At 39.8% G+C, this 26,808-nt stretch overlaps 1 protein-coding gene and 1 long non-coding RNA gene across 4 annotated transcripts in view; both read left to right on the forward strand.

The window, feature by feature from the left end:
- The window catches only part of LOC307186215, a 50,600-nt gene extending 41,720 nt beyond the window's left edge, over positions 1 to 8,880 (forward strand). Inside the window, exon 3 of the long non-coding RNA XR_013828270.1 lies at positions 8,787 to 8,880. This is a non-coding gene — a long non-coding RNA (uncharacterized lncRNA). The remainder of the gene's footprint in view (positions 1 to 8,786) is intronic.
- A 415-nt stretch (positions 8,881 to 9,295) lies between these two features.
- Positions 9,296 to 26,808, forward strand: part of SLAIN2 (SLAIN motif family member 2) — an 81,042-nt gene continuing 63,529 nt past the window's right edge. For 2 of the 3 annotated variants that reach the window (XM_079920384.1, XM_079920385.1), the window contains exon 1: positions 9,300 to 9,940. In XM_079920384.1, the coding sequence (XP_079776510.1) occupies positions 9,552 to 9,940 (389 nt within the window). In that variant the 5' untranslated portion in view covers positions 9,300 to 9,551. Of the gene's footprint in view, positions 9,941 to 26,808 lie in introns of all 3 variants that reach the window. The other variant, XM_079920386.1, reaches the window with a different exon arrangement.

The following is a 26,808-nucleotide window of genomic DNA, read 5'->3' on the forward strand; positions in this document are numbered from 1 at the left end:
GATACCTCATTGTAGTTTTGATTTGCATTTCTCTAGTGATTAGTGATGTTGAGCATCCTTTCATGTGTTTGTTGGCAATCTGTATATCTTCTTTGGAGAAATGTCTAGTTAGGTCTTCTGCCCATTTTTGGATTGGGTTGTTTGTTTTTTTGATATTGAGCTGTATGAGTTGCTTGTAAATTTTGAAGATTAATCCTTTGTCAGTTGCTTCATTTGAAAATATTTTCTCCCATTCTGAGGGTTGTCTTCTCGTCTTGTTTGAAGTTTCCTTTGCTTTGCAAAATCTTTTAAGTTTCTTTAGGTCCCATTTGTTTATTTTTGTTTTTATTTCCATTTCTCTAGGAGGTGGATCAAAAAAGATCTTGCTGTGATTTATGTCAAAGAGTGTTCTTCCTATGTTTTCCTCTAAGAGTTTTATAGGGTCCAGTTTTACACATAGGTCTCGAATCCATTTTGAGTTTATTTTTGTATGATACAACTTTTTAATATCTCCCCTTTTTTACTTTTAATTTTTTTCTTAAGCATGTCAATATTTACATGGTTCCAAAGTCAAAAGCATGTTACAAGATAAATTCAAGATAAATTGTATTTTGTTGATGAAAAATTAATCAATCAATCTAAAAAAGAAATGGAAATTTTTATTTGAGCCAAATTGAGGATTATAACCTGGGAACAGCTCCTCAGAAAGCTCTGAGAACTGTTCCACCTATTAGAAGTTAAAGTACAGTTATGAAAATTTTTTGAGACAGAAGGCTGTACATTAAATGATGTATTATTGACAGTTTACACAATCCAGATCTGCAAGTACACAGTGGCGGATCATGAAAGATCAACGAGGAATGTAATCTTTAAAGGAGTTGTCTAGCTGGTGCTAGGAGAATGTTGCTCTTCATGGTTGAGCAGGTATTTCTGCTGATGGGGAGCTGTGGTTGAGGCACCATGCAGATACACCGCACACAGTGAGGGGAGAGAGGAGGCCAAAGGGCAGAGAAAATTCTTTTCATGTTTAAATTTTTCTTGTCTTGCCATAAAATATGAAGTTTATTTCACAATTTCTTTGCCCTTCACTCTGTTTCCTCCTTCCTCATTGGGTCACCATTTTTTTAAATCGATTTTTGGTTTAGGCTTCCATTGTTTATTTTTTATTTATATGTATATTTTTGTACATATATAAGCATATATGTATATATCTTATATCCCTCCTGCTGTTGACACTAAGCACCATTCTGAACCAGTTATCTTGGAGACATATGGATATCTTTCTCGTTCCTTTTTATTGAGGCTTAGTCCTCCATTGTGTGGATGCTTCATGATTTTCTCAACTAGTCCCATATTGATAACATCGGGGTTGCTCTCAGTCTTTTGATATTACAGATAATGGCATAAAAATAGTAAACTGCCTTGTGCATATTTCTGTTCATATTTTTTTCCAGTTTCCTTTTGGAATCAATTCTTACAAGTGAGATGAGATTAAATGGAGATTATTCAAGTGGTTTTCTGTTCTTTGCAACCAACAAGTCAAGATTAAAATAGCTACCTATCCCTGAAGGCCCATCTGAAATCACACTTCTTCTGGGAAAGCTCTTATTATCTCAAGCGAAAGACTCCACTTCTATTCCCTTAATACTCTCAAAAAAAAAAAAAATCAGAGGAAAAACAAACACACCAAAAAAGCCCTTATATTCTCTCTTGTCCATATGGCTCACATGGTTCTTTGTATGTATTGTTATCTTGTGTACATTTCATCCCCTTAATTGGACAATAAGCTGCTCCAGAGCAAGGAGCACAGTCCTTATGACCTTTATCATCTCTGGCCTTTCACAGTGTACCTTGAACTAGTAACAGTGACCAAATAAATACATAGAGTATAATCCAGCATACGACAATGCCCCATATAAAACTGTCCATTTAGAGATATGCCTCACACAACCCACCAGAATAAATCCCATGTCAACTGAAGAGTTGAATGGAAGAATTCTAAGAAACTATAAGAAAAACAGGTGTGATATTTAGCATTTGTTTAGAGGTCAGGGAAAGGACTGTCTGAACTTTGTGGCTTTAAGCTAGACTGACCCAGTAAAAATGAGCCTGGAGCCCTCTAGCCCATCATTAGGGATCTTCTCACATAGCTCCTGCCCATATTCTCTGCTCATGGTACTAATCCTGGCTGGTTAATTGCTGGGCTGACCCTTCAAGGGATGACTGAATGTTCTTGCCCAAATATAAGGCTCCAGAGCCAAGCCCATTACTACAGTCATGTGGAAGATCTGGCAACTACATTACTGTGCTCAGGGAGCACATCCGCTTCTGTGTGGAGGTGGTGGCCTTTATCAGCCTTTTGACTTAAGTGCAGGAGGAGTTGTTTTATCTGCCTGGAGTCTAATAGGCTACGCCCACTCTTGGAGGGGACCTTGTGCAACTTTATGATGTAGCTCTGAATGCATCTGTGGTGGAGAAGTAGAAGAGCATCTCTTTTATCCTGCCGGGTGGAGAGGTTGAGAAATTTATCGCCTTCCACGCACCCTGCAATCCCATCTTTGAAAGCAATACGCATTGCCCTGCTATCCCATAGAATACATACCCTCTCCCTGCCAGTATCATTGCCAGCAGCACCATGGTCTGTCCTGCTGCCAATGCACAGCAGAATTTTGGTGGTTTTCTCAAGAGTTGTTTACAAAGATATCACGTCATAATTTGGGTCCAGTATTGAAGGACCAGAGGATGCTGAAGCAGAACTGCGAACTGACAGCTGTGTGTGACTGAAGGTTGCCTGAATACCTGGCCACACCTCCTGATCAACTGACGGGGGCTGCAAAAACCGGCAATAGTGAAAGTGCCATCGATTTGGGAGAATGGTGATGGTAGAAAAGAGGAAACAAGTCTTCCATAATGCTGGGGTAGACAACCATGCCGACAGACAGAGCAGCTCTGTTTGAACTGAGAGCCACCTCTTCATGTGCAGGTGCCCTATCTGAAGGAAACCATACCCACTGATAACAGGGGAACCACCTGTGCCATGCCCTACTACTCATCTCTTCCCCGCCCGACACCCTACCCTCATTTCTCTAGACTAGAGTGCAGATGTGAGATGAGAGCTATCTGGTTTCCAGGAACTTTGGGGAGATGGAATCTGTTTACAGATCGACACAATGGTGGACTCCTGTGCATCAGGGAGCTCTGAAGAGCAGGCCCTAGTCCAACATATCTGGTTACCAGTGTGTCCCAAGACTAGAAACTCACAACCCAGACAGGCAGCAGCATCACTGGACCTTTAAATGCAACTCTTCCGCCCACACAACCTGCTAAAAAGCCTGCAACCACTTAGTTTTAGCAGAGAATCACCCCTCTCATCTACTGTTGAGACCATTCCTCCTATTCTCATCTGTTTCCCTGGCTCTACACTTTGTCTTTTGATATCTGCGTTTGTCTCGCTTGTTTCAGGGCCAGTTCAATTTTTCCTTCTTTCATGTATAAGCCTAGAACTCCTGCCATTAAATTCTGACCTTTAAATCTTCCTGCTTTATTGATTGTGGGGTAATATTACTGCCCTAGGTAAAAGACTCCCTCTGCTAGCTTCTTCCCCATAAAACTCCTACAAGCTGGACTAGTCTATCAGCCTTTCCAGTAAGAAGCTCAGATGCTGAAGCTTCATCTTAGTAAACTGCTGACAGGGGGTGGGAGGGACATGGTCTTCAGGACTCTTCCGCCCACCTCTCTGGAGTATCTGGAGTACTATCGGAGTAAATGGCCTACTAGGAAGTCTTTTGAGCAAGAGATAAAGGAATTGCTTCCCTCTCTAAGGAAAAGATTGTTTCAATTTGTTGAGTCGCAGAGGTGCTGAGACTTCAAAACTGGCAAACTTGCTCTTAGAGCAAGAGGATCAAGTTGTTGGGTATCATAAAAGCAATAACCCTGGGCTTCCCTGGTGGCGCAGTGGTTGAGAGTCCACCTGCCGATGCAGGGGACACGGGTTCGTGCCCCGGTCCGGGAAGATCCCACTTGCTGCGGAGTGGCTGTGCCCGTGAGCCATAGCCGCTGAGCCTGCGCGTCCGGAGCCTGTGCTCCACGGTGGGAGAGGCCACAACAGTGAGAGGACCGTGTACCGCAAAAAAAAAAAAAAGCAATAACCCTTGCTGCCAATTCCCACTCCAGATGGTAGCTGACTGAGGTATCAATATTCTTGTAAGGAGAGCAATGGAGAACTCATCTTGGTCATGAACTATTGGAGATTATGAGTGCGGATTCTGAAGTCCGACCACCTGTATTCAAAACCAGCTCTACTACTTCCTGGCTATGGGATTCTGGGAAATTATTTAACATTTCTGTCTCAGTTTCCTCATTTGTAAAATGGAGATGATGATACTAATAGCTGCTGCCTCAAAGGACAATTGTGAGTTTTAAATGCATTATTACATATCATAAAAGTGGTCAATAATTGTTAGCTACTATTATTATTGGGCTAATTCAAAAAGACCTAGATATTTACAGAATTACACTTCCAGGGTACATATAACTTTGTTTACATAAGGATGATGATGAATAAGAAAGGAAATTTCTAGATGTGCTTCAGGAAATTGAATAGTTGATTATGTCTTTCTGTCTGTGTGATGATGAATAAGAAAGGAAATTTCTGGATGTGCTTCAGCAAATTGAATAGTTGATTATGTCTTTCTGTCTGTGTAATATTCCAGGAGTATCCCAAAGACTCAGGAATGGAATTCTCTACAACTTCTTAGATAGAAGAGTAACTGTATAAATATCTCTATGACACCTTAATTCACTTTAGCCTAATACAAGCCTCTGTTCATAGCCTATTATCTCTCTAGCATCTCTAAGTCAATACTCAGAATAATATATTTAAAATCTTAGATTACTGTGACTTGTATCAACTTGGAGATTTAGATGATTCTTAAGTTTTCTCCTATCCTTGAACGGTAGGTTCTCTAGAACATCATGGATATCCAGAAGTGGTTCATATTCTACTTTTCCAACTTCACTATCTGATATACTACTTAAAGAAAGGAGGAAATAATAAATTTTATTTAACAATCTTACCCTCCCTCTTGCTACCACAAAAAGGTGGGAGACTAGGTATTGTTCCATTTGGGGTTAAGACGGCAGCCTTCTAAGAGTCTGAGAGCCTGTTTACCTCTGCCCTTATCGTGGACCTTCCCATTTTACATCAATATAATACATACCCCCAACAGTGTGATAGGGGGCCACCCTTGGCCGGAGGACTTTCTTAAGGAAGTGATGCCTGCCATTATGGTCACTTTTGAGGCATCCCATAACTTTAAGATTTGATCGATGCTGACTGGAAAAATTCTAGGTTCAAATCCTGTGCCCCTCTTCTTTTTGTCCCCAAGATTTCAATTCAGAATTTCTTATACACATAGCCTTTAAAGTTCTTGAGATTCCTCCTTAAAGTTGCATGTGCCAAGACAGTAAAGAAGAGCCCTCTTGATAGACCAGAGGGAGATAGATCTCTGGGAAGAATGCTGGTGAGGAATAGGTGAGAAAGAACATGTAGGAAATGACTGGTGCAGTGTGTGCCTGTGAAGACAAAATAAATGTACTGGATAGCAAAGCTTTCTTCAAAGAATTGGAGCATTTTTTAAACAAATGCAAATATTTCTGTAAGTGCCTAGCAATTTCTAAATTCCTTTTGGGCATGTGCTCATATGAGCGCACCCGTACACACACACACACACACACACACACACACACATCTTTGTTTAGGATTGCTAAATACCTTTAAGCCATTGAGTAATAGTTTATTTACTTAAATACTTTTAGTGGTTGTAATATTTTCCACTTTGTCAGGAGCTTCACCAAGAGGTAACATACAAGTAGAAACAAGTTATGGAAAGGGACACACCTGCTTAGAAAAAAAGCAACTCCTTCGTCCAGGAACAAAGCAAGCTTATCAAAAAAGACAACACCTGAAGAGCCAGTTGGGATAATTGTGCATACTGCAGACACCTCCTAGCTTTACTCCTCATGTCTACCTGAGAGTCACTTTTAGAGTGACTTTTAAAAAACATGCTGTAAAAACAAAACAAAACAAAACAAAAACATGCTGTAACACTTCTGAGTCACCAGAGAATTGTAGTTAACCCGAAAGAGAAAGACAGGTTTAGGATGGAATGGAAGTATTCTTGTCCTTATACGTCTCAGTGAGAACCTAAGACTTTCTCTCCTCAGCAATTCTTAAGGGCTGTTGGCATTCAGGATGTGAAGAATGACCTAGTTTTGAAGATGACATATGTAGTGTGACATATTGCTCTTTGGAAAGAGGAAAATATAATTAAGAAAATCAACCATTCAACATTATTAGGAATCTCCACTTTAATGATTTGAGACATAATAAATGCATTTATCTGAAATTCACTCGACCTAAATCCATCCATTCATTCAACATTTACTGAACACCTACCACACAGTAGGCACTATTCTAAGCACCAAGGATACATCAGTGAATCCTGTTTTCACACAGTTTACATTCTACTGGGGAGAGATAGGCAATAAACAAAGGAAGAAATAGATGATGTGTCTGAGGAAAAACGAAACAGGCTAAGAGGATGGGGAATGATAGGGATGCTATTTTATGAGGGTCATAATAATGAGGATAGTGAACTTAGGTGGTGATATTTGAGTTGAGATCTGAATGAAGGGAGAGAGTTAGTAATGTGACAGTGTGGAGGAAGAATTGACCCTAGATAGTGGGAATAGCAAGTGCAAAGTTCCTAAAGTAGAAACATGCTTGCAGGTTTGAAGAACATCAGAAAGGCCAGTGTGGCTGGAGTAGAGTGATGGAGGGAAAGAATAGGGTAGTCAATGAGATACCTGCAGAAGTTGCCAAGTATCAAATCTTTTAGGCCAAGGAGAGGATTTGGGATTTTTAAGTATGTTGGAAATCAAGTAGAGGATCCCTAGCAAAGGAGTGACCTGATCTGACTTACACAAAGGACCATCTGGTTGCTCTGTGCATCACAGATTGTAAGCAGCAAAGTGGAACAGCCCATTAAGAGAATACCACAATAAGCTACACAAGAAAAGATGGCAACTTGAACTACAGCTGTACCAGTGGTGGTACTAGGAAGTATTCAGGCATATTTTGAATATAGAGCCAGAATGACCTGTGTAAGGATCAGAGATTAAAGTTAAGTACCAGATTTGTGGTATAGCTAGGATCTGCCATCCAGTGTTCTGATGCTCCATTCATTTTTCCACATTACACCAACCTCTCCTTGCCCCCATGAACTTCATAATGTTATATGAACTATTCTTTTCAAGGAATATATTTGAAATGTTCTTGTTACAGAACCTGGCTAGTTGGGATCTATTTCACAAACTATTAAATGCAAGTGAAAGTGCTATACATGAAGCAGCCGTGTTGTTTAACCCTCTGGTGACTAGTTCAGATGTGCCAGAGACAGCAATAATATTTAGATGTGCATTATATAGATTATACAATTATTGTGATGCAAAGATATCCTTTGACTAGGTGTGCATAGCTAGGAAAATATTCTACTTATTTATTTAGGCAGCTCCGGGTCTTAGTTGCAGCACTCAGGATCTTCACTGTGGCATGCGGACTTCTTAGTTGGGGCATGCGGACCCCTAGTTGCTGAATGTATGCAGGATCTAGTTTCCTGATCAGGGATGGAAACTGGGCCCCCTGCGTTGGGAGCGTGGAGTCTTAACACACTGGACCACCAGGGAAGTCCCGATATCCTACTTATTTATAATTGGTCAGCAAACGTCAAAAATACTCAATGCATTTTTTTGCTATGAATAACCATCTATCCGGTCCTTGACCTATCAGAATTTACATTCCTCATAACTTTCAACAAACCAGATATTCAATGTCCACTGTGTCAGACACTCTACTAGACATGAAAAACTAAAATAAATGGTCCCTTTTCATCAGGTACACAAAAACAACTGAAAGTGACTTAGAAAAAGAAGCAAAAATTTTTAAAAGTGCAGACACCTGTTGCAAACTATTGATCAGGCAATGCTAGAGTAAACAGATCGTTGTGGAATTGTCAGGAAAAATTTTCCTAGATGGGTGAGCATGAGTTTTTTTTTTTTTTTTTTTTTGAGCATGAGTTTTAAGAAAAGGAATCGGATTTAGCAGTTTTATGAAAAGGAATCAGATTTCGTAGAACATTCTAAGTAAGGAAAATACAGCACAGGAAGGCTAAAGGGTAGAAGCAAGTGACATGGCATGCGAGTCCACACCCAGGTGTATGTAATAGGACTGGATCATTATTAGCAAAGGGTGGAGGAGGCAATTAGAGGAAAGCTGCAAACATAAACCAGTAGTTCACAACTGACAACTCAAGAGCGGTTAATGTGATCACAACAAAGAATTTAGGTGTTTTGTTTTGTTTGCTGTCAGTAGTACGAATTATAAACGGGTGCGACTGAAGGCAGATTCTTAGTCATACTTCTCTCAGCATTCATCAGTATTTGTCAACACGTTTATTAAGTACTTTCAATACACAACTGTTTTCAAGACTATGAAAAAGATTTTCAGAAGAAAATGATACAAAGAGCAGATTCTGCATCAATTAACAGACAAAGTTGAGAGAGGAGCAGTTTTCTATCGCCGCTTCCGTGCCAGTGTGCAGTAAACTGCAGTGAAGTCGGGAAAACTATTCTAGTTAATGCCTTCAAAGTGCACAGTGTCTCCCCGTAGTAAGCACTTAACAATTTATGGTTATTATTTTGACCTTAGACCTCTCTTAACCATTGCGATTCTGCTTTCTCATTTTCAGAGGAATAAATGGGTCACAGATGGTCTGAGGATCCTGCCAGCCCCGACAATTTCCTATTTCAAGGAGGCATCGAATAAATATTTGCTGAACAAACAGACGAAGCAAACTGTCTCTCCACGGAGCCGGGCTGAGCGCCCACCAGGGAACCAGCCGGGAGGGAGGACAGGCTCGGATGCTGGACCCAGAAGCGGGTGCTCATCCAAGGCCAACAGGCGGGGTTGAGGGAGGGTCTCGATTTGCAATCTTAGCGCCACCCGCCGCCAAGTCCACACTCCCCTCGGGCCCCGCCTGCGGCCGTAATCGCTCTTCTCAGCCACCAGGGCAGCGACCCGCCTCCGCCGACGCTCCGGGCCGCCCCTTCCGGTTTAAGCCCCGCCCCACCGGCCTCGCCCGTGGCCCCACCCCTCCGCGAGATCGCCGCCGGGTCCTCTCAGCGCCCGCCGCCGGCCGGTCCACCCCCCGACGCTCTGAGGTCACCGACGGGGCCGGGCTGAGGTGGGCGGAGGGACAGAGGGAAGATGGCGGCCGAGGCCGGATATTGGCGCCGCCTCCCCCAATCCTGGAGCCGGCGCAGATGAGGCGGCTCGGCTGGGGCCAGCGGCGCGTCGGAACCGGAGCAGGGGGGGACCCTGGCAGTGGGGCCTGGCCCTGATATATGCCGGCGCCTCGGCTAGAGTGAGTGGCGGCGGCGCCTCTTTCCTCCGGCTCTTTCCCTGTCGCTGTGAGTCTGAGCGGGTGGCGGGCGGCCGAGGCGGCGGGGCCGGGATGGAGGACATTAACTCCAATGTGAACGCGGACCAGGAGGTGCGGAAGCTGCAGGAGCTGGTGAAGAAGCTGGAGAAGCAGAACGAACAGCTGAGGAGCCGCTCCGGGGCCGTGCAGGGCGCCGGCTCCCTTGGGCCTGGCAGCCCGGTTCGGGCCGGCGCGTCCACTCCCTCCTCCGGAGCGGCGTCCCCTAGGGGCTTCCCCTTGGGCCTCAGCGCCAAGTCGGGCTGCGGGGCCGGGTCGGGCCCGAGGCGGACGAGTAGCGAGGAGCTGCGGGACACCACCTCCTTGCTGGCAGCGGGCGAGGGCGGCTTGCTGGACGAGGTGGAGCCGCTGCGGCCCGAGGAGCTGGAGCGCCTGTCAGGCTGGGAGGAGGAGGAGGAGAGCTGGTGAGCGCGGGGCTCCGGGCCGGAGCTGGGCGGGGACGGGCCCGGGGGGCGGAGAGCGTCTTCCGAGGGCCCCCTGGTAAGACACCTCGCTTTGTGTAGCGGGGTCCGCTCTCTGATTCATGGTTTTCTTGCTTTGGCTGCGGAACGGTCAGCCAGAGTTGGGGGTTCGAGGCTTGGAAGAGGAATAGCCTTTGTAGCTAGTTCTCCTCTGGATTGGGGACCCTCTGAGCTTTGGACCCCGTTGGGGTCTGGGGTCTGGCACAGCCTAGGAAGGGCTGCTCGCCGTGGGAGGAGTCGGAGATGGGAAACTGCTTTGTAGGAAGGGATCCAGCTTTGTGTGAAATACTGGCTTTCGGATGGCGGCCTGGGCATTTTGGGTGTGATGAGGTGTCACCCGGTGCGCGGAGCAGACCAGGGTAATCTAAGTCCGGGCAGCGGTCAGTGTTTTGGACCCGTGGGAGATGGGTACATTTCTGGCGGCGATGGGGAAACCGTGTGGATCAGCAGCACTCCCCCTTGGGTAGTAGGGTGACGCTTGCTTTGTGTGAAGAGGGCAGAGGATGGTGCTGCTTTGTGTGACGAGTCAAGGGTGGAACAAGAGCCCTGGCTCTCATTTTTTAAACAAGAATTGGGTCTGGCATTTTTCGAAGCTGTGAAGTGACAGTTATCTTTCATTTCCATGTCATCCTAGGGGCAGAGAAAAACAGCCGTATTTAAAAATCTAAACCGAACTGTATTGTCATAAGCTACTTCTTGATAAAATTATGACCCACACCGTAATATCATTTCCATATATAGAAAGGACATGAGAGGCAGTTTCCCTCATGTTTTATTGTAATTGCATAAAGATGTCAACGGGAAATTCTTAATTTGTCTTAATTTATCCTTTTTTAAAGTTTTAATTTTTAGCTAAAGTATCTCTGCTCTTTGTTGAAACTGAAACTTCTAACTTAGTAAGGTTGAAATCCTTCATAGACTCCGGTTTCGCAGGGCTGCAACCCTTACAGAGTGTACTGAGGTAGTTAAGAGCTTTGCCTGGATTCAGGTCCTGGCTCTGCTACTTAGTAGCTGTACAGCTTTGGGCAAGTTAATCAGAGCCTCATTTTCTTCCTCTGTTTGATGGAGAAGATAATAGTTCTTACCTCTGTAGAGTTGTGAAGATTATGTGAGCTAATCCATGTATGCTTTTAGCATGGGTCTGGTATATGAGCTCTGTGAGACTAGCCACTATTACTCTTAAACCTAGTTGTTTAAATCAAGAAATATTTAGTGAGTGCTTTCAGGATCTTGAGGGAGGTTCTTAAATGTTGATCCCTGTTCATTAAGGAAGTTATGGTCTTGTTGGGAGCCAAGTTTTATGGAGGAATAAAGAAATAAGCTAGGAAATACACAGTGAATTGCTTAAAAGAGTGATAGGGACAAAAAGTACTGAGAGTGCTCAGAAATTGAGAAGAAAATAATAGTCTAGTTGGGGCAGACTTTGAGGAGAGGTGGTTTTGGAGCCTGAGAGTGGAGAAAGAGTGGGAAGGGCATTTTATGCTCTGACAACTGCTAGAGCAGAGTCAGAGATATTTGTAACTCAATTAGAAAGGTTTGAGTTACAGAGATGCTCTTGAATATATGATGTCAAGCCTTTATTTTATTGCCAAGTGATACCAAATATTATTAGAACTGACTGTGGTAGTGACAGTTTTCATATTAGTGTGAAATCACGTCCTTACAAAGGAATCCTAGGTATGTATACACTTTAAAAGAAGTCGGAATCATCTAATATCACATGCCTCTTCCAAGTGATGATGATAATGATGCCCATAATAATAATGAAGATTAGCTGCACTCATTAGCCCATTTTAGACTATGTATTCTTAGAACACATTGACTCCCCTTGGAGAAGCTGATTAAGTCTTTTGCTGCTTTGGTTTCTGATCACAGTGTTTTTGTTCAGGTAAAGCAAGTCTTTTAAAATACTATGCCAGAAGTTTCTTTTGGCCAATTGATTCCTGCTTACTACTTTGATCCTGGTTACATATCTTGATGTTATAGATGTCCTGTGCTTTTTCTGAAAAGATTTGTGTGAATTGAAAGTTTGAAAATCATATTTAAAGTGCTTTGGAGTATGTGTATGGAGTATAAGTTATAAGGGGTAGTGGGTGTTAGTAGCAGTGAGGGAAAGATTTAAAGAGTCAAGAGTTTTTCTTAGCAAGCTAAAAGTCTACTTTCTATAACTTATACCCATTTCCTTCCTTTTCATCTAGAGGAATGTTTTTTCCCAAATGTATACCACAAAATGTCAGTCCTGAAGGTGTTAGTAGATATTGTGTGAAAAAAATAATTGTGGGTCTGAGATCAAATATATCTGGGAAAAACGAGGTTCAACAACAACAACCAAAAAAACCCACCAGATTTCTTTAATGCTGGGCTTTTTAAATATGCTAATATGTATTGAATATAGTGAGTCTCTAAGTGGTACGGTTTGTTTCCTAAACTTATTTGCTCTCCCAAGGAACTAGTATCTTTAGAACACACTTAGAAAACAGTATTGTATTTACAGCAGTGGCTTTCACGGTTTTGTTTTGTTTTTTTCTCAATCCCAGCTTCATGATAAGAAATACATTTTATACCATAGCCTAGTACACACATGTTTATGAATAATTGAAACAAAAGTTTCACAAAACTATACTTGGTATATGTGGTAAAGCGCTAATGTTTTCTGTTCTGTTTCTTTAGGAAAAAATGCTGGTTACAGCCCACTGAGCTGATGTGGTGACCCATTAATGGCTAATTATCAGTTTGAAAAATGCTCTTATAGAACAACTCAGAAAAGTCTAGAGAAGGGAACTAACATTATTGTGTATCACAGTGTGTCAGTCTATGCCAGGCAACTTATAAACATTTTTACACTTAATTGCATTTAATTTTTATCCATTTATGAGGTAGGTATCATTTTTTAGGTAACGACACTTCTTCTCTCTCCAAGCATCAAATAACAGATGGTAAATGATGGAGTCAGGATTTGAATCTAGGTCTTTATGACATCATAGCTTATGCTGTTTCTATTATATTTTGCTTTCTCCAAGTCTGATTCCTTTTCCACATGAATGGCCCCTTACGATATTTGAATACTACCATCATGACCCTGCTGACTCCTCCCCACCACACACTCTGAGCATTCTCATCTCTTCTTCAGAGTAATATAATCCCAGTTTACTTAATCATTCCTTAGATAATGTAATTCTCTGATCTTTCAACTGTGGTCATTTTTCTCTTAATGAATTCGGGTTGCTCCTTGTCATTAAACGTGGTACCCAGAACTGTACTCAGCATTTTAGATGGTATTTGACCAGACAGTGTGTGGTGGATATGTCTTGCTTGAGCTAAATGCTATTATTTTGAAACCAAATATTTCATTAACTGTTTTAATTTCTGTTATTTATGCTTAAAATGAGTGAGTGGTTTCAGTTACACCCCATATGTTTTATACATAGGCTGTTACACTAAGTCTTCCTAATGCTGGTTTTCTGTAATGAATTTTTTTAGCTTGAATATTAGGCTTTTATATTTCATTTTGTCAGTCTTGATTTAGGCATTTAATATCTGTTCCTTCCAAATTTTTTTGTCATTTTCATATTTCATAAGCATACCTACTGGGTCTTCATTTAAGTTGTTGATAAAAATATTAAAATGACAGAATAAAGGGCTCTGAAGTATGCAGCTTGACTAGACTCCCTCCAGATTAATGAACATCATTAATCAACTCACACAGTGGTTGTTCAGTAACTGTTAGTACTACTTATTATTATCAAGCCCATATGCCATTTTGCCTGTATGGATATTATGAAAGATTTTGCCAAGTGGCTTGCTATAATTAAGCTATATGATGCCTTAAAGAGTTCTTACCTTCAATGAAGTAAACTTATTAGCATAGACATTGCAGTTAATTTGGTTTGACTTGTTCATGATGAATCTTCTGGGTTTTTCCTATTCTAACTTTACAAACATTTTGTTTAACCTAGTTTTGAATTTTGCAAGGAATCAGTCTGGTCTGGAATTTCTAAACATTGCTTGTTTTTCTCTTTAGAAATTATCCTATTTTGTCTTATCCAGGCTTTTGAGCTTGCCATAATATTGATATTTCAGAACAACAAATTTCAGGTCAACAATAATTTGGTGATAAAATTTCAGTTATCTTCCATTATTTGGAAGAGTAGACTTAAACCTGTTCCAAGCTACCTTTTGGCTTACTGTGTATCACCTTGCCTCATTTGAACTACAATTTCCCTCAATTTAGCCTCCCCAAAATTCCAAGTTTATAGTTCAGTACTGTCAACTACATGTACATTGTTGTGCAACAGATCCCCAGAACCCTCCCATCCTGCATGACTGAAACTCTACACTCACAGAAGAGTAACTCCCCTTCCCCCTGCTCCTGGAAAGCACTGTTCTACTGTGTTTCTATGAGTTTAACCCCTTTAGATACCTATAGGTAGATCATGTAGAATTTGTCTTTTTGTGACTAGCTTATTTCATTTAGTATAATGTCTTAAGGTTCATCCATGTTGTAGCATATGACATGGTTTACCCCTTTTTGAAGGCTGAATAATATTCCATTATAGTATATAACACATTTTCTTTATCCTTTCATCTGTTGGTGGACACTTGGATTGCCTCCATTTCTTGGCTGTTGTGAATAATGCTGCTGTGAATGGGAACCTACAAATAACCTGTGCAAATCCATGCTTTCACTTCTTGTGGGTATATACCCAGAAGTGGAATTTTTGGATCAAATGGTAATTCTATGTTTAATTTTTTGAGGAGCCACCATACTGTTTTCCACAGCAGCTGTACCATTGTACATTCCAACCAGCATTATACAAGAGTTCCAGTTTTTCCATATCCTTGCCAACACTTGCTTTGATTCATTCTGAGTTTTTATGTGGTGTGAGGTAGGAGTCCAACATCATTTATTTTGCATGTGGATATCCAGTTGTCCCTGTACCATTTGTTGAGAAGACTTTTCTGTTCCGTTAAATTGTCTTGGTACCCTTGTCAAAAATCAGTTGCTCAGAGATTGGTTCAGATGGTGGAGTAGAAGGACGTGCTCCCGCTCCCTCTTGCTAGAACACTGAATCACAACTACCTGCTGAACAACCATTGACAGGAAGACACTGGAACTCACCAAAAAAAGATACCCCACATCCAAAGACAATGGAGAAGCCACAATGAGACGGTAGGAGGGGCGCAATCACAATAAAATCAAATCCCATAACTGCTGGGTGGGTGACTCACAAACTGGAGAACACTTATACCACAGAAGTCCACCCACTGGAGTGAAGGTTCTGAGCCCCACGTCAGGCTTCCCAACCTAGGGGTCCAGCAACGGGAGGAGGACTTCCTAGAGAATCAGACTTTGAAGGCTAGCAGGATTTGACTGCGGGACTTTGACAGGACTGGGGGAAACAGAGACTCCATGCTTGGAGGGCATACACAAGTAGTGTGCACATTGGGACGCAGGGGAAGGAGCAGTGACCCCAAAGGACACTGAACGAGACCTACCTGCTAGTGTTGGAGGGTCTCCTGCAGAGGTGGGGGGTGGCTGTGTCTCAACGTGAGGACAAGGACGCTGGCAGTAGAAGTCCTGGGAAGTACTCCTTGGCGTGAGCCCTCCCAGAGTCCGCCATTAGCCCCACCAAAGAGCCCAGGTGCACTCCAGTGTTGGGTCACCTCAGACCAAAAAACCAACAGGGAGGGAACCCAGCCCCACCCATCAGCAGACAAGCGGATTAAAGTTTTACTGAGCGCCGCCCACCAGAGCAACACCCAGCTCTTCCCACCACCAGTCCCTCCCATCAGGAAACAAGCCTCTTAGATAGCCTCATCCACCAGAGAGCAGACAGCAGAAGCAAGAAGAGCTACAATTCTGCAGCCTGTGGAAGGAAAACCACATTCACAGAAAGACAGACAAAATGAAAAGGCAGAGGGCTATGTACCAGATGAAGGAACAAGATAAAACCCCAGAAAAGTAGCTAAATGAAGTGGAGATAGGCAACCTTCCCGAAAAAGAATTCAGAATAATGGTAGTGAAGATGATCCAAGACCTCGGAAAAAGAATGGAGGCAAAGATTGAGAAGATGCAAGAAATGTTTAACAAAGACCTAGAAGAATTAAAGAAGAAACAAACAGATGAACAATACAATAACTGAAATGAAATATATACTAGAAGGAATCAATAGCAGAATATCTGAGGCAGAAGAACAGATAAGTGACCTGGAATACAGAATGGTGGAATTCACTGCTGCAGAACGGAATACAGAAAAAAGAATGAAAAGAAATGAAGACAGCCTAACAGACCTCTGGGATAACATTAAATGCAGCAACATTCGCATTATAGGGGTCCCAGAAGGAGAAGAGAGGAAGGACCTGAAAAAATATTTGAAGAGATTATAGTCAAAAACTTCCCCAAAATGGGAAAAGAAATAGCCACCCAAGTCCAGGAAGCGCAGAGACTCCCATACAGGATAAACACAAGGAGAAACACACCAAGACACATAGTAATCAAATTGGCAAAAATTAAAGACAAGGAAAAATTTTTGAAAGCAGCAAGGGAAAAACGACAGGTAACGTACAAGGGAACTCCCATAAGGTTAACAGCTGATCTCAGCAGAAACTCTACAAGCCAGAAGGGAGTGGCATGATAAAGTGATGAAAGGGAAGAACCTACAACCAAGATTAGTCTACCCGGCAAGGATCTCATTCAGATTCGATGGAGAAATCAAAAGCTTTACAGACAAGCAAAAGCTAAGAGAAATCAGCACCACCAAACCAGCTGTACAACAAATGCTAAAGGAACTTCTCTAAGTGGGAAACACAAGAGAAGAAAAGGACCTACAAAAACAAACCCAAAAAATTGAGAAAATGGTAATAGGAACAGACATATCATTAATTACCTTAAACGTGAATGGATTAAAAGCTCCAAGCAAAAGACACAGGATTGCTGAATGGATACAAACACAAGACCCATATATATGCTGTCTAAAAGACATCCACTTCAGACCTAGGGACACATTCAGACTGAAAGTGAGGGATGGAAAAAGATATTCTATGCAAATGGATATCAAAAGAAAGCTGGAGTAGCAATCCTCATATCATATAAAAGACTTTAAAATAAAGAATGATACAAGAGACAGGGAAGGACACTACATAATGATCAAGGGATCAATCCAAGAAGAAGATATAACAATTATAAATATATATGCACCCAACATAGGATCACCTCAATACATAAGGCAACTGCTAACAGCTGTAAAAAGAGGAAATCAACAGTAACACAATAATACGAGGGGGGAGGGGCTTTAACACCTCACTTACACAAATGAACAGATCATTCAAACAAAATTAATAAGGAACCACAAGCTTTAAGTGACAATATAGAACAGATAGATTTAATTGATATTTATGAGACATTCCATCCAAAAACAGCAGATTACACTGCCTTCTCAAGTTCCCATGGAACATTCTCCAGGATAGATCACATCTTGGGTCACAAATCAAGCCTCAGTAAATTTAAGAAAATTGAAATCATATCAAGCATCTCTTCTGATCACAATGCTATGAGATTAGAAATCAATTACAGGGAAAAAACATAAAAAACATAAACACATGGAGGCTAAACAGTCTTTCCTAAATAACCAAGAGATCACTGAAGAAATCAAAGAGGAAATAGAAAAATACCTAGAGACAAATGACAAAGAAAATACAACAATCCAAAACGTATGGGAGGCAGCAAAAGCAATTCTAAGAGGGAAGTTTATAGCAATACAAGCCTACCTCAAGAAACAAGAAAAAATCTCAAACAATCTAACCTTACACGTAAAGGAACTAGAGAAAGAAGAACAAACAGCACCAGGAGTTAGCAGAAGGAAAGAAATCATAAAGATCAGAGCAGAAATAAATGAAATAGAAACAAAGAAAACAATAGCGAAGATAAAAAAACTAAAACCTGGTTCTTTGAGAAGGTAAACAAAATTGATAAACTGTTAGCCAGCCTCATCAAGAAAAAGAGGGAGAGAACTCAAATCAATAAAATTAGAAATGAAAAAGGAGAAGGTACAACAGTCACTGCAGAAATATAAAGCATCCTAAGAGACTACTACAAGCAACTCTATGCCAATAAAATGGACAACCTGGAAGAAATGGACAAATTCTTAGGAAGGTATAACTTTCCAAGACTGAACCAGGATGAAATAGAAAATATGAGCAGACCAATCACAAGTAATGAAATTGAAACTGTGATTGAAAATCTTCCAGCAAACGAAAGTCCAGGACCAGATGGCTTCACAGGTGAATCCTATCAAATATTTAGAGAAGAGCTAACACCCATCCTTCTAAACTCTTCCGAAAGATTGCACAGGAAGGAATACTCCCAAACTCATTGTATGAGGCTACCATCACCCTGATAACAAAACCAGACAAAGATACTACAAAAAAAAGAAAATTACAGATCAGTATCACTGATGAATATAGATGCAAAAATCCTCAACAAAATACTAGCAAACAGAATCCAACAACACATTAAAAGGATCATACACCATGATCAAGTGGGATTTATCCCAGGGATGCAAGGATTCTTCAATATACGCAAATCAATCCATATGATACACCATATTAACAAATTGAAGAAGAAAAACCATATGATCATCTCAGTAGATGCAGAAAATGCTTTTGACAAAATTCAACACCCGTTATGATAAAAACTCTCCAGAAAGTGGGCATAGAGGGAACCTACCTCAACATAATAAAGGCCATATACGACAAACCCACAGCAAACATCATTCTCAATGGTGAAAAACTGAAAGCATTTCCTCTAAAATCAGGAACAAGGCAAGGATGTCCACTCTCACCACTATTTTTCAACACTGTTTTGGAAGTCCTAGCCACAGTAATCAGAGAAGAAAAAGAAATAAAGGGAATACAAATTGGAAAAGAAGAAGTGAAACTGTCACTGTTTGCAGATGACATGATACTATACATAGAGAATCCTAAAGATGCCACCAGAAAACTACTAGAGCTAATCAATGAATTTGGTAAAGTTGCAGGATACAAAATTAATGCACAGAAATCTCTTGCATTCCTATACACTAATGATGAAAAATCTGAAAGTGAAATTAAGGAAACACTCCCATTTACTATTGCAACAAAAAGAGTAAAATGCCTAGGAATAAACCTACCTAGGGAGACAAAAGACCTTTATGCAGAAAACTATAAGACATTGTTGAAAGAAATTAAAGATGATAGCAACAGATGGAGAGATATACCATGTTCTTGGATTGGAAGAATCAATATTGTGAAAATGACTATACTACCCAGAGCAATCTACAGATTCAATGCAATCCCTGTCAAATTACCAATGGCACTTTTTACAGAACTAGAACAAAAAAATCTAAAGATGTGTATGGAGACACAAAAGACCCCGAATAGCCAAAGCAGTCTTGAGGGAAAAAAATGGAGCTGGAGGAATCAGGCTCCCTGACCTCAGACTATACTACAAAGTTACAGTAATCAAGACAATATGGTACTGGCACAAAAACAGAAGTATAGATCAATGGAGTAGGATAGAAAGCCCAGAGATAAACCCACACACCTATGGTCAACTAATCTATGACAAAGGAGGCAAGGATATACAATGGAGAAAAGACAATCTATTCAATAAGTGGTCCTGGGAAAACTGGACAGCTATGTGTAAAAGAATGAAATTAGAACACTCCCTAACACCATACACAAAAATAAACTTAAAATAGATTAGAGACCTAAATTTAAGACCTGACACTATAAAATTCTTAGAGGAAAACATAGGAAGAACACTCTTTGACATAAATCACAGCAAGATCTTTTTTGATCCACCTCCTAGAGCAATGGAAATAAAAACAAAAGTAAACAAATGGGACCTAATGAACTTAAAAGCTGTTGCAAAGCAAAGGAAACTACAAACAAGACGAAAAGAGAGCCCTCAGAATGGGAGAAAATCTTTGCAAACAAATCAACAGACAAAGGATTAATCTCCAAAATATATAAACAGCTCATGCAGCTCAATATTTAAAAAAACAAACTACCCAATCCAAAAATGGGCAGAAGACCTAAATAGATATTTCTCCAAAGAAGACATACACATGGCCAAGAAGCACATGAAAAGCTGCTCAGCATCACTAATTATTAGAGAAATGCAAATCAAAGCTACAGTGAGGTATCACCTCACACCAGTTAGAATGGGCATCATCAGAAAATCTACAAACAACAGATGCTGGAGAGGGTGTGGAGAAAAGGGAACCCTTTTTGCACTGTTGGTGGGAATGTAAATTGATACTATGGAGCCACTATGGAGAACAGTATGGAGGTTCCTTAATAACTAAAAATAGAATTACCATATGACCCAGCAATCCCACTACTGGGCATATACCCATAGAAAACCATAATTCAAAAAGACACATGCACCCCAATGTTTATTGCAGCACTATTTACAATAGCCAGGTTGTGGAAGGAACCTAAATGCCCATCCACTGCCGAATGGATAAAGAAGTGGTACGTATGTACAATGAAATATTACTCAGCCATAAAAAGGAACGAAATTGGGTCATTTGTAGAGACGTGGATGAATCTAGAGACTGTCTTACAACGTGAAGTAAGTCAGAGAGAGAAAAACAAATATATATTAACACATATATGTGGAACCTAGAAAAATGGTACAGATGAACCAGTTTGCAGGGCAGAAATTGAAACACAGATGTAGAGAACAAGTGTATGGACAGCGAGCAGGGAAAGCAGCGGCAGGTGGGGGTGGTGGTGTGATGAATTGGGAGGTTGGGATTGACTTGTATACACTGATGTGTATAAAATGGATGAGTAATAAGAACCTGCTGTATAAAAAATAAAGTAAAATTCAAAAATTCAAAGAAATAATCAGTTCCTCATAAAATGTATGGGTTTATTTATGGACTCACAATTCTATTCCCTTGATCTATGACTATCTTTTATGCCACTACTGCCCAGCGTGATTACTGTAGTTTTGAAACTGGAATGAGTGAGTCCTCCAGTTTTGTTTTTTTCAAGATTGTTTTAGCTATTCAGACCCTTGTATTTCCATGTGAATTTTAGGATCAGCTTGTAAATTTCAGCAAAAAATAAAAGGCAACTGGAATTTTGATAGGGATTGTATTGAATCTGTAGATCAATTGGGGATCTTAACTTTTGAGATCTTAACAGTATTGAGTTTTTTCAATCCATGAACATTGGATGTCTTTCTATTCATTTAGGTCTTTAATTTCTTTCAACTGTGTTTTGTAATTTTCAGTGTGTAAGTGTTACATTTCTTTTTTTAATTTTATTTTCAGTCATTTTATTATTTTTTTAATGCCACTGTAAATGGAATTGTTTTTCTCAATTTCATTTTTGGATTTTTCATTGCTACTGTATAGAAATATGGTTGATTTTTGTATATTGACGTCATTGTCTCCTGCAGCCTTCCCCAAGTCATTTATCAGCTGTAATAGTTTTTTTTATTTTTTTTTGGTGTGGATTCCTTTGGATTTTTTTTTCTTTGCGGTACGCGGGCCTCTCACCGCCGTGGCCTCTCCCGCTGCGGAGCACAGGCTCCGGACGCACAGGCCCAGCAGCCATGGCTTACGGGCCCAGCCGCTCCTTGGCACGTGGGATCCTCCTGGACCGGGGCACGAACCCATGTCCCCTGCATCGGCAGGCGGACTCCCAACCACTGCGCCACCAGGGCAGCCCCCTTTGGATTTTTTATATAAAAGATCATGTCGGGCTTCCCTGGTGGCGCAGTGGTTGAGAATCCGCCCGCCAATGCAGGGCACACGGGTTCGTGTCCCGGTCTGGGAGGATCCCACGTGCCAAGGAGCGGCTGGGCCCGTAAGCCATGGCTGCTGGGCCTGCGCGTCCGGAGCCTGTGCTCCGCAACGGGAGAGGCCACGGCGGTGAGAGGCCCGCGTACCGCAAAAAAAGAAAAAAAAAGAAAAAATATCATGTCATCTGCTAATAGAGATAATTTTACTTCTTTTTTCCAATCTGGATGCCTTTTATTTCATCTTCCCGTCTAATTGCCCTGAGTAGAACATCCAGTATCATGTTAGGTCCAAGTGTTGAAAGTGGACATCCTTCAATGTGATTTTTATTGCTCTTTTATTTTAAATAATTGCTAACAATTATTATTATTATTATTTTGTGGTACGCGGGCCTCTCACTGTTGTTGTCTCTCCCGTTGTGGAGCACAGCATCCAGACGCGCAGGCTCAGCGGTCATGGCTCACGGGCCTAGCCGCTCTGCAGCATGTGGGATCTTCCCAGACTGGGGCACGAACCCGTGTCCCCTGCATTGGCAGGCGGACTCTCAACCACTGTGCCACCAGGGAAGCCCTGCTAACAATTATTTATTGCACTAACACATGACAGATACATGCTAAGCACTTTATATACAGTATTTCATCTTCTTAATAACCCAGTATGGTCAGTCTATTATTAATCTCCATTTTAAAGATGATGAAATTAAAGCTTAGGTTAAATAATTTGCTTTTAGTCTCTCAAGTATGTGGATGAGCTAGGATTGGAACACAGTTAGTCTGACTATGTTTAAACATTTTCAGCTCTTACCTAATTTTAATTATCTGTATTTTTCATGTTATTCTTCGTACATTTGTACTGTTATTCACCTTTGGCTATTTTATATTCCCTAATTCTGTTTTTTGATCATTTGTCTTTAACGACCGGAGCCCTATGTACATTTTTATGAATTTCTTTATCTGATGACCTCTTTTTGTACTCACTATTCTTGTGCTGAATTGGCCTTCGGAGCCCCTGGGAGTCAGATTGTAGCTAAGAGCCATGACTCTGGAACTAGGTCGCCTGAGTTGAAATCCCTGCTCCCACCTTTGTCAACTGCATGACCTTGTTAACCACTTACTCTCTGTGCTTGAGAGTTTTCATTATCTGTAAAGTAGAGTTAATTATTGTATTAACCATATAGAATTAAATGTAATATAGGTAAAGGGTTTAGAACAGTTGTTGACACAAATTAAATATATAAGTGTTAGCTTTGTCTTTATCATCTCCATTTTATTTTAGTTCTAGACTGATCTGTCTTTGCAGTGAACTTAAAAAAAAAACTTTTTGAAAAATTTCAAACATATACAAAAATAGAGTGAACAGTAAAATGAACCTCCACTTAACTTACAACCCATCTTTAACACTTACCAACTCATGCCATTCTTGTTTCATCTATACCATTCAAACCTCAACCCTCTGGACTATTTCGAAGCAAATTTCATCTCAAACATCATATCATTTAATTACTAAATATTATAGTAGAAGATAAGGACTCTTTTTAAACATAACTACACTACCAGTTTACCCTCCCCATTAAAAATAATTCTTTAATATCATCAAATGTGATCTGAATGTTTTTAGATCAAATTTTCTAAAAAATGGTTTGCACTTCTTTGTTTAGAATTTTTTTTCTATTTTGCTATAAACTCCAAAATGAAATGGCCTCTTTCTTCCAGTATTTTGATCATTTTGTTATCCCCAGTTAATTTGTTGTTGGTGATGGTCAGAACAGGTCCAGTTCTCATTTCTTCCTAAGCCTTTTGAGAAGTTAATTGTTGGGTAAATCAAGAATTTCTTAGGTGTTCTCCGTGCAGGGTGAGGTTTTCGGCAGATGTCTAAAGACTTGAAGTGATCCCATGTCATTATTACATACTTTCTTTGTACTAGAACTGAAATTTGAATTAGGTGAGTAACATCATTCATATCTTCCTTTGGCCTCTTGGCCTGTAATCAGCTCCTGTAATATCATCCTTATTTTTACAGTTATATAACATTTTTAGTTAAATTTAGTTTTAGTGTCTCTGTGCTTTCATCCATGTACTTGTACTTTTAGGCTCCCAGGTTTCTGTAAAACAAAATAATTTTAGTCTAATTTTCCATAAATCCTCATGTTCTTCATTAAATTTACCTAAAACAGGTATACTTTTACTGAGGAAAGAAACAGTAGTGGGTCTCAAATAAAGGACCCTTTTTAAATGGTTTTTATTAGAATTTCTCAAGAGCCTCATATAAAAGAATAAACAAATACATATAATACATAAAACATCTTTATGTTACTATTTAAAATATTCATTGTTGAGGGGAAGGATTAGGAACTGACTTCTCCACCTCTCCAAGTCTCCAGATTCTTTTCTCCATTCCTAGTGTGAGTTGTGCTAATTGAAAAGGAATTTACATGTGGGCAAAAGGGGGGTGTATGTGTGAAATACTTTCTAAATGAGTTTTAGATAGTTTATTCATCCACTCTGCTGCATTTTTGTAGATGAGAGTTTAGTATTGTGTATATATGCATAAAGACTGTATTATCTAATCAGTATTTGTTAATTAAAATTATTTGTCAGTATCTAGAAGTTTGTTGCTTTATTTTTTTTTTTTACTTTTTCTTTGAGAGATTCATTATTGCTGACATACACTCTCTATATCTGTAGAGAAGACTACAGATTGAGAATAATGATTTTAGGGAAAATAGACATGAGCTGTCTGACTCTTTGTGGGGCCCTTAGGAACTTTTGCAGAACATAAAATCATAGAAAATAAAATTAGAAATGGACTTTGAGACCAGGCGGTCATGCCTCTTGTTTTTAAGCTGATTTAATATTCAAGCTGGTCAGGACAGATGATTATTTCTTCTTTTCTTAAAGGTTTTTGAGATTGGAAATCTAATAAGTTCCTCATATCCCGTTAAATCCATTTTACTTTAAATCAGTTTTCTTTTAAGTTTATGAAGACACTTTGAACTCATGCTGACTTCTCATCAATAAATTTTATGGATAAACTTCCCTAACTCAGAGGTAGATATGTTGGTGGTTTTTTCTTACTGTATTTTTTTCTCTCATAGCCCTTCACTTCTGATAATGGACTTTTATTACTTGACCTTTTTGTTTTATGTATGCTTTTTGTAGGGGACCATTGGTAGAATTTGCCTGTGATTTAATATGATGAGCCTAGGTTTATAAAGCAATTTAATTTGTATAATTGCCACCACTTATAATTTGGCAGTCATTCGCTGATTAACATCTTGAAGTTTTGTTTTCTAGACTCTTCTAGACCAGGGAGATGTTACTTTAAAGTAACATGGTTCGTGTGTGTGTGTGTGTGTGTGTGTGTGTGTGTGTGTGTTTTAAATGAATCAGAAGTTATACATCTAGATGATCATTTTATTCCCTTCTTAGCAGTGGTTTTCCAGTGATTCTAACATGGGTTTACTTTTTTTTTTTTCTTTAATGGAAAAAATACTTAGACCCCCTATGTGTGAGCATTGCACTGCTGGGAACACTTAGAGACATGATAATGCATTTTCTTGCTTTCTTAAAAAATTGAATTTGGCCAAGAAGGGCCACATGATTGGTAAAATATATTACAATCATTATTGTTTAAGCATGTTCTATATACCAAGTATTGTATAAGGCATTTTATGCATGTTAAATAATTTAATCTGCACAATTTTGAGTTGTAGTTATTGTTATCCCCATTTTTTTCAATTGGGGTAAAATATACAAGACAAAAATTACCATTTTAATCACTTTTAAGTGTACAGTTCAGTGGCATATAAATACATTTACATTGTTGTGCAGTCATCACCACCGTCCATCTCTAGAACTTTACAAACTGAAACTCTGTATAAATAGTAATTCTCCATTCCCCTATTCTCCCTGCCCCCAGCCCCTGGCAACCACCATTCTACATTCTGTGTCTATGAATTTGACTACTCTAGGTACCTCATATAAGTGGAATCATATAGTATTTATCTTTTAGTGTCTGGCTTATTTCATTTATCATTGTCTCTTCAAAATTCATCTGTGTTGTAGCAGGTGTCATGTTATCTATATCTTACAGGTAAGGAAACTTAAACTCGAAGTCACATAGCTAATATAGTGCGTTGAGATTCATACCAATCCTGAAAACCGTGCCTGATAAAACATTTGATCTTGATTTATTTAACCTGTAGATAGATTTTTTAGACTTATTCTGTATAACTCTGGAGATCATTACTAGAACAATAGGTATACGTGAGAGGTAAGCAAATATTGATTTAATATAAGGAAGAATTTTCTAGTAGAGCTGTTCGTAGATAGTATAGACTGCCTTTAAAAAGCGTGAGTAACCTTTAGCAGTAAAGACTGCTTAATGGTCCTGTGACAAGGGATGTTTCAAAGAGGTAAAAGTTAAATTTGGTTATTTCTAAGTGTTCTTTTAATCTGTGTTTCTGTGATTAAAATATTGTCATCTATTTTGGAACATAAGATACCCTAACACAAATTGGTAAGCTTAAATGTGGGAGAGATCTTTAGCAATGTAAGCATCATGGATTTTTCTTTTCCTAAATCTATGGCACATTTCTCTGAATATCCATAGTAATAGCAGATTCTTTTCCTCTTGAGGGTAGGTTTGAATTTTGAAAACTGTTAAAGTCATTATTATGCCTCGTGAATAAAAATGGGTTAGCAAGATGTTTGAAGTCTTCAGCAGTCCAACTCCAATTCACCTTTTTCCTGGATTTTCTTGCTGTTGTCAGAAAACTTCATAAACATTCATGCCTGTTACCTTTTAATTTTCATTCTGTATAGAGTACCTTTTTTCTTTCCTTTCTGAAGTTCTAAATTTCCCACTTGGTTTACTTCCTCTTCAGTGTTGCCTATCACTGTTTATATATCTTTTTAGAGTATATGTAACACCACAACCTCGTACTTTGTCTTGTCTAGATGGTGAGCATTTTAAGCAGAGGAAGCAGTATCATATTCATCTTTGTGTGTCAAAACA

Source organism: Stenella coeruleoalba (assembly GCF_951394435.1).
Source record: "Stenella coeruleoalba genome assembly, chromosome: 4".
Taxonomy (NCBI): domain Eukaryota; kingdom Metazoa; phylum Chordata; class Mammalia; order Artiodactyla; family Delphinidae; genus Stenella; species Stenella coeruleoalba.